This window comes from Suricata suricatta, chromosome 10 (genome assembly GCF_006229205.1).
Source record: "Suricata suricatta isolate VVHF042 chromosome 10, meerkat_22Aug2017_6uvM2_HiC, whole genome shotgun sequence".
Classification (NCBI taxonomy): Eukaryota; Metazoa; Chordata; class Mammalia; order Carnivora; family Herpestidae; genus Suricata; species Suricata suricatta.
The window spans coordinates 71,455,611-71,470,787 of NC_043709.1; the positions used below are offsets into that span (position 1 = coordinate 71,455,611).

General features: G+C 35.9%; 1 protein-coding gene across 2 annotated transcripts in view; it reads right to left on the minus strand.

The window, feature by feature from the left end:
* CNTN1 (contactin 1) overlaps window positions 1-15,177 on the minus strand; it is a 351,259-nt gene that overhangs the window by 19,148 nt on the left and 316,934 nt on the right. Inside the window, exons 25-26 of one of the 2 annotated variants that reach the window (XM_029953984.1) lie at window positions 12,291-12,326; window positions 11,269-11,348 (exon numbers count right to left, since the gene is read on the minus strand). The exons of the other annotated variant lie outside the window; for it this stretch is intronic. Of the exons in view, the coding sequence (XP_029809844.1) occupies window positions 11,287-11,348; window positions 12,291-12,326 (98 nt within the window). The 3' untranslated portion in view covers window positions 11,269-11,286. Of the gene's footprint in view, window positions 1-11,268; window positions 11,349-12,290; window positions 12,327-15,177 lie in introns of those variants that run through there. 2 annotated transcript variants of the gene reach the window in all.

The following is a 15,177-nucleotide window of genomic DNA, read 5'->3' on the forward strand; positions in this document are numbered from 1 at the left end:
CTTGAGAGACTATTGAATGCTGAAAATGAACTGAGGGTTGAGGGGAAAGGGGGAGGGGGGAAAAGAGGTGGTAGTGATGGAGGAGGGCACTTGTGGGGAAGAGCCCTGGGTGTTGTATGGAAACCAATTTGACAATAAAATGAAAAAAAAAAGTACTTTATATATATTCACATATCTTTAATTAAAATATACAATGATCCATATACTTTGCTATAGGTATGTCAGAAATACAGCTCTGAGCTTTGGCCAAGCAACACAGAGAAATAGGTCATTAAGTTCATTATCCAAATAATTAAAAAAAAAACAGGTAATGTGCTCAAGAATGGCTTTTCTATTCCTGGTCCTGGGATCAAAGGTTAAGGGCCAGTCCATGTAAGCAGGTCCCTGGGATAAAAATCCAACATGATGCTAACATAATACTGGGAATGCAAGAAATCAGGAAAGTTATTTTTTTAAAGGACAGAGCAGGAGCAGGGGAGGAACAGAAACAGAGACCCAGAATCTGAAGCAGACTCCAGGCTCTGAGCTGTCAGCACAGAGCCTGATGTGGGGCTTGAACTCATGAACCATGAGGCTGTGACCTAAGCCAAAGTTGGATGCTCAACCAACTAAGCCACCCAGGTGCCCTGGAAAAGTATATTTACCAGAGGGGTTTTCTTCTCGGCTCCCTCACCTGAAGTCCTTTCATGAAAATACTGTATTGAAGGAAGATATTTATAACTTATTTAGAGTGTATGTGCATAGAGCATAGGTTTCCTAATAAATATGCTCTAATAAATTATATCTAAGTTGCCTACAGAAGAGAACGGATTTATCTAACTATATATTTTTCTGTTTTGAATGTGTGCGTGCATGCATATGTGCGTGTGTGTGTATGTGTGTATGTGTGTGTGTGTCAGAAAGGAGAATGGTCCTGAGGACATTGATTTTTCTAGAATTTAGGCAACAGTGGCCATCTTTCACACCCTTCCTCTAATAAAATCTCATCCTTTCCATTAAATAGTGTACAAAAATTTCAAGAATACTAATTTAATGTTAAACATTAATTATCTTGTTTAGATAATTTATTTACTAGCCTGGCCCAGGGTACTCACTTCTCTAGGTTCATCCCTAGCTGAGAAAATTTTTAATCATCATGTTTTAAAAAAACCACTCTGTAGTACAGTAAAACATATCCTCTACAATCATGTAGCAATATGGTAGTAGATTTTATGTAATTGTTTTTTGCTTTTTTAATTTTTTCTATAACTTTCCTCAGGATAAGCCAATAGCAAAATACCAAAGTACAATATGATAAAAACTAGTCCTGTGAAGGTGCAAAACAACGTCTTCTAAAAACATAGCTCACGGACATTTTGGGTTGATAAATCAGAAAATGATTGCATCTCTTGGGAATCAATTTCATCTCTATGTCCCCATAGAGAGTGCATTCTCCATAGGGATGATATGGCCCTCATGGAGATGCAAACTGGATTTGTGAGTTGAAAGGATCTAAGATATTACAATGGTTTTTGCATCTCCAAATGGTTACTGTAATAAACAGATATGCAGAATATCTGTGGTATTAAAATGTCATGGGTGGCATGGTTTCTAGGCAAAAATGTGTAAAAGAGCTTAATAGAGAAGTAGTAATGAAACAAGGCTGAGAAACACCATATATGGAGTATTCTCTCTCCCAGTCATACTTTTGTTTGGAATCAGGTGGCAAAAGTTTAACGCATAAGAAAACAGATTTTGATTTATTCACTTATTATTCACAGAAATAATAAGAGCTTACTTATCATTTACTATTCACAATAATAGGAGGTAACACTCCATCACTTATTACTCACATAAATGATAGACATTTAATCCAATTCTACATATAAAGAATATACCTCTGCTAAATAATCAATGCATATAAATAATACAAATATATAGGAATACTATAGGCATCTTGATTAGAGGAATTTTGCAGAGTATTACAAAACCAATTAAGAATGTCACAGAAATAGATTTATATTTCATGAGCTGGGGAGTTAATGGTAATGACCAAGGTTGATACAGCTCAGACAAAATACAAAAATGAATATGGGACCTAGTCCTATTCTGAGTAAGAAGGAAAGTCATTGGAAGTTTTTGTACAGGTAAGAGCTGATAAAATGATCACTGTGGTCATTCTGTTGAGAATGAATTATAGGGTTCTAGCTAAGCCAAAGCAGAGAACACAATTAGATGTCTAATGCATGAATCCTGAAGAGAAAGTATGATCACTGAACCATGATGGTGGCAGCAAACCTAGAGATTTCTAGATATATTTTAGTGGTGAAACCAATAGGATTTACTGATAAAATGATTATGGTATGTAAGGAGAAAAAAGTAAAAGATGACTTCAAGGAAGATGGGAGATGTTTTGTTGAGATGGTAAAAATGTAGGAAAAGCAAATACAGGGGGGCAGGGGGAAGGTTTATTTTAGATATCTAAGTGCAAATAGTGGTTAATGGTTAGGCAGTCGAATAAATCAGAGACTTATAATGGAGAGCTTTCAGCATTTAAATTCTTGAAACTGTATGAGATTACTGAGGCACTGAAGTACTGAGTCCTAGGGCATTTTAGTTCAAAAGTGGGAAATATAATCAGGAACCAGCAAAGGAGAGTGAGAACAGCAGCTTGTGAGGGAGGAGGAAAATCAAGAGAAACTGGTGCCCAGAAAGCCAAGGAGGAGAAAGTGATCAACTGTATTGATGCTACTAAGAGATTAAATAAGGACTGACTCCTGGATTACAAATATGAAGGTCACTGGTGACCTTGACATGAGAGTTTTGATAGAGTGTTAGAATGAAAACCTGACTGAAGCAAATTCAAGACAGAATTTGAGAGAGGAATTATAGATTGTGAAGATGGACAAATTATCTGTTGCATTTTGCTTTAAAGAAAATCATAGAACTATGCAATAGCTACAAGGGAGATTTTCCTTCCTTCCTTCCTTCCTTCCTTCCTTCCTCCCTCCCTCCCTCCCCCCCTTCCTTCCTTCCTTCCTTCACATTTCCTTAAAGATGGGCACTATTGCTAAATACTTGAATGGTGATGGAAAAAAATTGAAGAGAAAAAAGGAAAATGATGATACAGAAAAGAAAAGAAAAAATGGCTGAGGCAATACTCTTGAATTAACAAGAGGTGTTAGAATCTGTCTCATACATGGAGAGTGGACGTTTGGTAAGAACACAGAATTCATTCAGGGTATTAGGAGGGAAAAGCATGGCACATATTTAGATGTTGGCTGCTTCTAATTTCTTCCATTTTCTCAGAAAAACAGAAGCAGTTAATGACAAAAGAGGAAGATGGAAAGATTTTTTTGGAAATTTACAGAAGGAGAAGAAGTGCAAAATAGTCGTTAAGAAGAGAAGAATGAATATGAGGAAAACTTAGTGGAATGGCTGAGCAGCACTGTGTTCCCGCTTAAAGTAGGTGGTCATGAATTCAAGGTAGTATAACCAGTCTTAATGTTGGGTATACTTCTTTAGCCACCTTTAGCTTTGATAGTGTAAAAATAGATATAAGTGAACAGTTGTACTTAATCCATGATATATCAAGTGAGTATATGAAGTAAGAGCAAAGGGACATGTGAGAGGTTCTATAAAAAGGAGTAATTATAATTTGTGGCTGTGGGATTTAAGCTAGTTATGAATAAATTGAGAAAGAAACATAGAAAAAGTGATAAGATCAAGGGCTTATGGTTTCTTGTGGGTCAAACATTTTAGAAGTCAGGGTACTAAAAGCTGAGGGGAAAGATAGTTGGTAGCCAGAGACTGGAGTCTTTGATATTATAAAAACAGCAATAATAAGGTTACACTGGAATCACAGAAAGGAACATAAATGAGCAGTGTTTCAAGTGAGAGAACAGGGCAATGTAAGGATCTACATGTGTATCGAAATCAACAAAAAGTATGACAGAAGTAGTTCTGGAGAGATTCACAGTGAGCTGGGCTTGTAACTCCTCAAGGAATGAATAGAAATGGTCCAGGGGATTGGTAACAAATTTCAGAGGGGGAAAATGAATGAGAGAAGCAAATGCTATGAGATTCTAAGCAGGGCTTTTGGGGCAAGAAAGGAGAATACTATGGAAGCAACAACACGAAGCAAGGACAACTATCCTGTCACTAGGCCTCGTGTCCAGAGGGTCTGAGCAGACAGCAGGAGGAGCAAAGTTATTGGGCAGATCAAGGCTTCAGATGAATTAAGGGGAAGGAAACATTCAGTAAAGAGATGGACATTCCAGGAGACTTTGCTGATGACTAACCATGAATTCCATAGGGCAGAGTGAGAAGGTTTTAAAAGTTATGTATGGATAGAAATGGAGTCATAAAAGGACCACCCAGAACTGTATTAATCAGGGACTCCTAGGCTACTTTTGGTTAGTGTCATAAATGAGACCTATGGGCATGATTAGGCCTGAGAGTCTTCAGGCAGATGGTGTTGGGGAGCTGGTAAATGTTGGGGATGGGGATGGACAGGGAGACTTTGGCAGGAGCTATTCAGGTGCATAGAACAACAGGAATTTGTATTTAATCAGAGTTTGGCTTTGGACATGTGAAAAGCATAAAGGGAGAATAAGGCAAAGTACAGATAAGGTAGTGGTTTTAATTTCAGGTCATGAAATCCAAGCACTTTAAGGAGAGAACTGAGGACATGAGTGAAATGAGGGATAAACAAGCAATGGGTTCAATGGGAGGTTCTGGGTGAGGACGGCTAGAAGAAATGTTGGCATTGGGAGGAGATTTGAAGGAATAAACTAGGAACATAAGAGTTAGTGGTCAGAAAATAAATGCTTAAAATCTTGATTTTTTTTTGCAGTTATTAGTTATGTCAATATCTGTAAGAATTCTAAACCTCTTTGTGTGTTATAGACACTTTGGCAGACTGTAAGTCTCTGACAATGCTGCAAATAATACCTTCACATCCATTAAATATATCTGAAGTTAAAGGAAAAACAATTATATTGAAATACATTAATAGAAATATCAAGAAAGCAAATATATGTTTATTAGCACATTAAAATAGTATGCTTCTTAGTACATTAAGTAATAAGAATATCAGGTCTAATAAATATCATATTTATGAAGAAGTGATACTGTAACAGCTGAAATATTATATGGAAATTTATGCAATTGTTATTGGTGAGAATAATGTATTGCTTCAATTCATATTTAAAGGAATAATAAATTTGAGTTAGCAATTAGTGAAAATTACCATATCATTTTTGTCTCATTAAGTTTTCTATAACCACTCATCTTTTTGTTTTTGTTTCAGTGTTTTATTTATGATTTTTGGGGAGGAAGGGCAGAGAGAGGGGTAGATGATTCAAAGTAGGTTCCATGTTGACAGCAGTGAGTCCAATACAAGGTTCAAACCCACGAACCATGAGATCATGACCTGAGCTCAAGTTGGACGCTCAACCTGAGCCATCAGGCAGCCCATGGAGACGCACATGTTCTGATTCACATTTAGGTCTGTGAACCCTTGTCTCCTTTGTGACCAGAAGTAGGTGTCTGAGGCAGAGCAAGAGGAATAGATCATCAAGAAAGAGGAATTAAGAGGCCACGGCATTGGAAGGATCATCCACACAGATGTTCATATCCAAAGAATTCACAATTTTTGGGTGCATCTGGACTTTGAGGCAGCCCCTATGGGGTAAGAGTCTACTCAAGCTAGTCCTCTGTATCCTATAACACCCTTCACTCTTCCTGATTCTTATGGCCATGTGACCAAGGCTGTTGATTTGCTTTAAAGCCAAGGATCAATTATACAGGGCCTGGAGTGGTAGGTTACTGAAGAAAGACAACTGGCTGGCGAAATACATACTTTTGGAATATGTTGTAAATGATTTATTTCCCTTTGGTCTGGCTCATTTGGTAGAAAGTGTCTGTTAAAAGGGTGTTTGGAATGTCTTTGCTTCACTGAATTGCTTTCATACTGTGAATAATCTACTGAGGGGGCTGGCTTCTAGCCTTACCTAACTTTGGGAAGGACTTTGAGACCCAAACATTCTTTTCATAAATCACGAAAGCTGGTCCCTAAGGTAGTATCAAATGGGCCATTTTCATATGTTAATATATCACTTTCCAGTTTAAGTGTTTCATAGTCCTTCTTATTATATAAAGGCTTCCAGTTCTACTTGTGAGAAATTTCCAGGGATTTAATTTTAACAATGACAAACTCATTTTCTTTTCTAAATAGTTTTAAAATTTGTATTGCTGTGGGCAAATATCAAACCTCCTGAGTGAAAATTTAAAGTCAACTCACTTTCTCAGCACAGATAATTTATCTTTATATTTTCTGAGAGGGTTACAAATTTCAGCACAGCCTATAATGTTTCAAAGGAAATTAATTTTGAAATGGTGTCTTGATGGTTGATATATATATCAAAGATAACATAATTATTTTAATTCACTTATTTGTTTTACTTATTTAAGGAGGAAATATAAAGCAACATCCTATGATTTGAGGGGAGGTACATATATCCTAATATTTCTTCTTTAGGATTATAGAATATTTTCACTCTGTGTGTAGAGAATAAATCCCTAACTGTAATTTTTATGCTACTAATGTATCAACATTCATAAACATGCAAAATTGAGCTTAGTAATAGTTAAAATTATACATACAAGACATGCTGTTGCACAAGATTATTCATTTTCTCATGACCAATGTATTGATGCAAAATAAAATTTGTTGAAACCTAATATTCCAGAAAGTTTAAAGCTATGCAAATAATATGAACAAACAGATACTGTCTAATAAAACTGAAATTTTGCTGATACCCCAAATTCAGAAAAATAAAGCTCATCTCTGAATGAAGGTATCTCCCTCAGGACAGCTGTTTCATTTTCTGAAACTTCTTCAGCGTAATTACACTCTCAAAAAATGATAAATTCCTTTAATTTACAACTCCTTTTCCGAGAGCACTTACTTTATGTGGAGTTCCTTCCCATGCTAGGTTCCATTAGCAATATCTTTTCAGATTCTAGCCTCCTATTTCAACTTTCTAAATTTAGAGAACATCACCAAATGCAGCCTTTGAGGGGAAGGGATTTGTCTCATAGGTTTGAGTATTGCAGAGTATAGAATCTAAACTACAAAACAAAGCAAAAACAGTTACAATTTTCCTACGGTAATAATTACTTGAACTCTTCCTTGAATATTTCTGTTTATCCATCTAAATATTCTTTAATGGTTACTGATTTTAGATCAGATTTCTCAGTTTATGGACATAATCCTTGGTAAATTGTTCAACATTATTAATACCTGTTTTAATCTCAAAATTCACATTGATTACCATTCCTTATTACCCCATTAAAAATAATCCTGCCTAAATTGTCCATTTTTGAAGCTAACTTTGTATCTTTCCCATAACTTTCCAGCCCTCTGCTGTACTTTTATGAAACTGCTCTTTGACCCAGTTTTCTCTTCTTCATTTTCCTATATCCTCATTGACTTATTTTAGTTATTTACCTCATTATTCATCTTGTTACTTAACTTTTAATATTAAGTAGAAATCTTTTTCTTTTTCCTTGCCAATATGCCGTCTGGTTTTTGCTCAGATGTTCACTCCTCAAAGACAGTTTCACCATCCCCATCTGAGTTAAATCTTGGTTACTTTGAGCAACCATAGAAATGCCATTTTACTATTTTAGTAAAACCAATTCTAGGCAATATGGAAAAGATTGTCAGAGAGTTTCTGGTAAAGGTCCTTCATTTTAAGATGAAGCTTTGACAGAGACAGACCCCTTTTTCCTTGGACATTATAGGGTCTGTGTGCACTAATTCATAGCTCTGCTATAGCCATACTAAAACACAGAGAGAAAGAGCCTTAAATAAACCCAATTCTGAGATTTCTCAGGTCGAGATGCCAGGAGGGAGTGGACCTTGATTATATTTTGTGACACTGATTTCATCAAGGCCTAAAACACACCTATTTCTTTAGCAATTTAGAGTTGAGGGTTTGAAAGACAGTTGAAAATTTTTTAATAGATACAAACTCTCTGCTCAGCTAAATTATTCTTCAACTAGAAGTAATGAATCCCTGTTTCCCTTGATCTCCTACTATATTAACTATGCAAGTTGCTAGCTTTGGGTGACATCAACTACCATCTGCTTTCTCTGTATCCCGGCTGGTATGAATTGCAGATAGTTATATAATTATGCCACTTGGTTCTCTGACAAATTTGTTATCTGACCTCAGCTGGTCTCTCAGTTTTGCTAGATGATTTTTTTTTTAATCTATCTCCACCTGGATGACTAATGGACATAGCATGAACTAGCCCATCAAAATTTGAGCTTTTTCTCATTTTCTACAGTCATCTATTTTTAGTTATAGTAGATGATCCTGTTGGCCCTTTCAGTAGATGATTCTGTTGCCTAATCTAAATTCTTAGAGTCATGCCAAATCCTCTTTCACATCCCTTGTCAAATCATCGGAACATATTGTTGGGTCTTCTTCCAAATAAACCCTGCCTATACTTCTCACTTCTACTGTGACCAGACTAGTCAAAGCTGACTTCATCTCTAGCTTGGACTGTCACCTTTTGGCTTGTAACCACTCTCCCTGTTTCTAGAGACTTACAGAAATTTTTGAGATTTCTACTTCCTTGCAATGAACAGAGAAAATAAGACTTGTAAATATATACATCTGATTATGCCATTTCCCATCTTAAAATGCTTCAGTGGCTTTGCATCACATTTAAAGTAAATCCAGTCCTTAACCAAGATCTGTAAACCTCGTTACAATTCAGGTTCTAGTTACTTCTCTACCGTAATTGTGTCTACTCTCCCCATGCCTTGTTCAGTCCCAGTAACACTGGTCTCCTGGCTGTTCCTCGAACAGCCAAACACGCTCCTAGAATAGGGATTTATATTGTTCGGATAGGAATACTTTTCCTCCAGATAGCCACATGGGCCTTTCACTCACTTCCTAGGATTCTCTTCTCCAGAGTTCTCTCATCAGAGCAAGCTGCTCCTCCCACTCATATTGAAAAGGTAGGTCCTTGCTATCTTCCATCACTATTTACCTACCTTCTTCTGCTTTACTTTCTTCTTCAGGTATTAGCACTCTCTGTTGTTATATATTGATGGAGAGCTTACCCAGATCTCTCCTAGAATTCTCTTGTTAGAATGTAAGCTCTGTCAGGTTGACTTAGAGAAATAAATAAGACCTTCACCCATAGTATTGTATGGTAGATTTTCTCCTGAGCTTACCAGAAATTACCAGTCACTTTGTTATGGGCTGAATTTTGTTCCTTCAAAATTCCCATTTGAGTACCTCAGAATGTGACCGTATTAGAGATAGTCTTTAAGGAGGTAATTAAGTTAAAATAAGGTGATTAGGGTCAGCTCTAATTCAATATGACCGGTGTTCTTCTAGGAAGAAAAACTCAGGACATAAACACACAGAGGAAAGACCACATGAAAACAGGGGGAAGACAGACATCTGTAACCCAAGGAACCCTGCTGACATTTTGACCTCAGACTTCTAACCTCCAGAGCTGTGAGAAAGTAAATTTGTATTGTTTAAACCCTCAGTCTGTGGAACTTTGTCATGGTAGCCCTAGCTAGCTAATAGACACCTCTAAAATGCCAGACTCAATAAACTTTCTTACTCTTCAACTTTTTCAACAAACTTTCTTACTCTTCAACTTTTTCAATCCTCTTTTAACTTTTACAACTTTGAAATAAATTATGTAAATTTGTACTTTTAAAATATATTTTAACAACAACAGCAACAACAGAACACCTGCATACTTAACAGTCAGACAAAGAAGGAACATCGTCACCGCCCTGTAAGCCTCTTCCTGATTGCCCTCTGCCCCCTCACAAGGCAATGCAGTATGATTTTGTGTTAATCATTTTCTCTTTTGGGGGGAAGTTTTACATGCCATTTATATACCTCTTTCAATGTTGCTTCATTATTTTCTGATTTTGGACTTCATGTAAGTGGACTGAAATTGTATGTATTATTCAATGGCTTGTTTATATATATTAAATATTTGAAGTTTTTAAAAATGAGAATTCATTATTTTGTATAAAAATGAACCATATAGACCTACCATCAATGATTTTGAAATGCAAACTTGAAAAAATATTTGCTATAAATATGGCATGAAAATGCTATAAATCTTGCTTTATATAGGAGCATAAAATTTTAAGGAAAATTAATGTTAAACAGAAAAAGAATGTAAACAGAACTTCTTAGAAGTTAAAGTATAAGAGCTATTAAACATATTAATGTATTCACCTCAATAGTAATTAAAAATAATAAAAATTATGAGATGGTACTTTTGCTCAATTAACAAAGAAATTTTGGACACTGAAATGCTAGTAAAAATGGTTTAATGATAAAATACGGGCATTGCTATTTGGAGAGCAATTTGGCAATTACCAAATATTTGCCAAATGATTGAAAGGTTGTGCCTTCTAATCCAGTAATTCTAAGGATCTTTTCTAAAAAATTGGAAATTCTGAAAAAATGATTTATATACAATGTTTCCCAATATGATGTTATCATAACACTGAAAAAGAAAATATAGAGAATAACTCAATATAGTCACCACATAGTTATCTGTGATTGTTGGTGATCAGGTGATATCAATCATGATTTTCTATACTTTGGGTAAATCTCCATTTTAGATATATTTGTAATGCAGCTTTGATAGCTACAGCTTTTCTTGTCCTATAATTTTAATAGTGTTCCTAATAACTTGAGTTTCTATAAAATGCAACCAATTTAGAAGTTAAAAGTAATGTTACTTCTTTCCTCTAACTTCATTTAATATATCCTAAAAAGCCATGTTTGGCTCGGGTTTTCTTGTCAGTTTTGATAGTTATCATGTAAACCTACTTATTTTTGGAGAAAGTGTGCTACCTTTTTTCTTGGAATTGTAGCAGCATTTCTTGCTGTCACTTTGTCCTTTGCCTGTCTCTGGGATAAAAAGATGAGAACGACATTTCCTAGATGCTCTTGCCACTGAGAGGCACAGAGTGGGGGAGGGATGTGGAAGGGCCTGGGAAAGCAGAAGCCGCTGCCGCTCTTGCCGTGGTGGGCGGGGCTCTGGGCTTCAGGGGTGTCCCGGGTTCTGGGGGTGTGCGTGCCTCACAGCGTCTCCTATGGTTCCCCCAATTCGGAGCTGCAGGCAGATGGGCCACCAACAGGGGCTCCTTTCAACCGCAATTTCTTATTTCTTTCAAAGCCCGCGGACATTCCCTCTAGCAACTTTGACAAAAGGTTTTATTTTCTCTTTTAAGAGTCTAATTCAACACTTGATTAAAATATCCAGAGATGTTTCATCTTTCCTCCAAGATGAATCCTCTTTCACTGAAAGAAGACAGAACAGAAAGAATTTTACAGAAAGCTACGGGTTGATCCTATGAGCTAGATTTTATCAGAAAGTAGCTCAACCACTATAGCACTGATCAGAGATCCATAATCTATTGATTAAAGCTATTGATAAATTTAAGGGCTGCTTGTAAAATGGGTAAACTGACTCCGCATCACAGATAGTGTTTAAACTGACGTTGAGAGAGCATAAGCCATGAGTGTCCTGCAGAGAATTCCAAACCTTGGAAAGGATCAAACTAGATGATCTAGACATTTCCCTCCAGCAACTTTATGAATATTTTTACTTTTCCTACCTTTTTATCACTAAATATCACATATTTTGATAATTTGTGCAAAAAAAAAACCATTCTAAAACGCACCTTTCCCCCCTCTGAAGTATATATACTGTCTCCATATACATTCCATAATCCTTTGTCCTAGGAAAGGTCTTGTAATTTGCTTTGTATCTCAGAGCACTAAAAAACTCTCTTAAGAATCCTGGAAGGGATTCTTGCCTATGCTGATGGGCTGTCAGACTTGCTCTAATTTCTCAGGTTAGTCGATAATTTATTCATGGCCATCTATTTATCCCCAAGTAACACAGGACATTTATAAAATTACACATTTGGGGGTCACTAAGTTATATAGTAGCCTATCACTAAGGAAGGCAGGATACAGTAATTCTCAGACTGCCATGAACACTACTCTCTCCTTCTGTTATATGGACTACTGTATAAGAATAGATGCCCAAAATAATGTTGGCTTTTGAAATGCTTACACTGGAAAAGTGATGATGTCAATATAACATTTTCACTTCATAAGGAATGAATTAGATCTAAACATCCCAACTACCTTCTTGTTCCTTTTATAATGTACTACAAACTTACGTAGTAGAGAAGAGAGGATGTCGGTAACAGAATTAAAATTTAGAGACTGTACCTAGAGAACGGTTTCCTAGCCCTTCTTCTTCTGCAACTATAAAGAAAAGGACGGAGTGAAAAAACAAAATGTGTTTTTCATCAGTGTTTAAGTCAGTGGCTTTGGTTATATAGTTTAACTTAGTAACTTGGAGTTACCAAAAGTAGTGGGTTAAATGTTGAGATTACATCATCTATGGCAACATCAGAATAAATTACAGATTTATTAGGGGATATAAAATCAACATGATGAATATATAGCAAGTTTAATCAAATGGAAAAGATGTTCTTTTAGAACCTACCCTAGACTTGGCCACTGCCTTCTTTCCAGTCCAGACCATCATCATCTTCTAATCATTCTATAATAATAACCTTGTAATTCTACTCCTTAAATCTTTCTTCCCTATTCTATATATTTTCCACAATCACCAAAGTGATTTTTCAAGTATAAACATCTGATCATGCTATTCCTACCTCCTTCAAGTTTTCAAATAACTATGAATTGCCCTTAGGAAGAAGTCTGGCCTCTAAAATGTCCTACAAAGTCTTCTTTGACTAGATTAAGATATCTTTTATTAAAACTAAAAAGAAAAATAAAAGCTCAAAATATGCACAATTATACATAAATAAGGAAATACATAATTCTCTGTGGATATTTATTTATAACCACAGATCCTTGATAATCTATTTTCTTTTCTTTAAAAATGTTTTTGATGTTTTTATTTATTTTTGAGAGAGAGAGAGACAGAGCATGAGCAGGGGAGAGGCAGAGAAAGACAAGAAATCTGAAGAAGGCTCCAAGCTATGAGCTGTCAGCACAAAGCCTGATGTGGGGCTTGAACTCACAAACCATAAAATCATGACCTGAGCCAAAGTCGGATGCTTAACTGACTGAGCCACTCAGGTGCTCCAATAATCTGTATTCTAAACTTTATAGTAATTATGCAATAAGCCAAACTAGCTTATTAAAATTTATTTTCAAAACACTTTGTAGCTATTAGCACATTCTTAATTCATAATGATGTGCAAAAACACAAGATTCTTAAGAGACAATATGGAATTTCTTAGAGAGTACATTTGTGATGAAACATTTGTGGCATTACATTTGCCTAGATGTGAACTGTAAACATCTGGGAATAATGTATTAAGACAGCAATAACAGTGTTCAGGTCAGAGAGAAGCAGAAATGCAAATTCCCATGTCAAATAGATTTTCTAGACTATGTCTTATACGAAGTCTTAAATTTTGTAAGAATCAAACTGTGAATTAGCACCTGGCATAATACAAACCACATGCCCAAGGGAGAAAAATATATCAACATTCTAGAAAGATACATTGTAATTTAAGTTACCCAAATTATTCTTGTACTCTATGCAAAAATCATACATTCATTAACAATTATTTGTTAAAACCCTGTCATGTGCCAGGTATGTCCTCGGGGCACTGGTCAGGTAAATAAGTCAGGGAAGAGCTTGTGCTGATGGAGCTTACATACAAGTAAGAATGGAGGTAGAAAAGAAAGAGTATAAATGAATACATAAGATAATTTTGAACAGTTATAAATATTATGAATAAAAGAGTGATATGATAAGATATGGAAATAGAGTAGGGGGCTATCTTAAATTGGTAGTCATACAAGTCTCCTCTGAGGAGGTGACATCCCAGCAGAAACAAAAGCAAGAAGAATGAACCTGCCATGCCAAGATCCAGAGAATTCTGGCAGCCGCAGGAACAAGCACAGATGCTTCAAGGTAAGGATATCATTGGCAAATGTTCAAGAAGAGCAAGAAGGTCAGGGAATAAAGATGAAATCACTTAATTGAGATAAGAGAGCTTGGTCAGATTATTATAGATCACTAGAGGCCATGGTAAGGAATTTAGATTTTATCCTATGGGATGTCTTTTTAAAAGGAGAGTTGAATGATTTGATTCATGTATAAAGAGATCTCTCTGGCTGCTGCAAAGGGAATGGACTGTATGAGGCCAAAACTGGAAGCCAAGAGAATTGTTAGAATCATAGTAGAGCCAGCAAGGGATGATAGTGATGTGGAAGGGGAAGAATGTGAAATATATATAGTAGAATATTTAAAAAATATAAATTGTAGGGGCACCTGGGTGGCTCAGTTGGTTGAGCATATGACTTTAACTCAGGTCATGACCCCATGGTTCATGCGTTCAAGCCCCACATCGGGCTCTGTGCTGACAGCGCAGAGCCTGCTTCGGATCCTCTGCCCGCCCCGACTCTTCCCTGACTTTGCTCATGCGCTCTTTCTCTCAAAAAATAAACATTAGAATTAAATTAAATTGAAATGTGCCTGACATAATGTAGGCATTTAATGTATATTTGTGAATGAATAAATGAATGAATATCTGAACAGCATAACGCTTATAAACATTAAAACCTAGCAATGTACTCTATTCCTGGCTACATATATTAGTCATGAAAATAGAAACAGAGGAAAGTATTAAGAATCTTTTAAATTTACAAGAAAGCATAGAATTCTCATTTGCATTCACATGCTTCTCTCATTACAAATATATAAACAATTTGCAAATAAATCTAACTTAAACAAGAAAATTTTAGAATAGGACTATCCATCAAACATCTTTTGTTTGACATTTCCTAATATTAATTGTGTAGTTTCTTCATAGAGTCATGGTTGGAATAAGAAATAAATAAATTATAGAAATTCTGCCTTAATAAGAATATTGCCCATTAGCTGGCAAAAAACATAAATTATTCATTTGAGGTTTCTAAAAAAGGCTTGCTCTGTGCCTATACGTGGGTTGTTTACACTAATGTGTCAGAGTGTCCTTGTGGTGTGTAGCTGGCAGTCTCTACCACCTCCCAAGAACCAATTGTTAACGTTTGAGGAAATTTATGAGCAAGTTGTTAAAAACATTGTGAT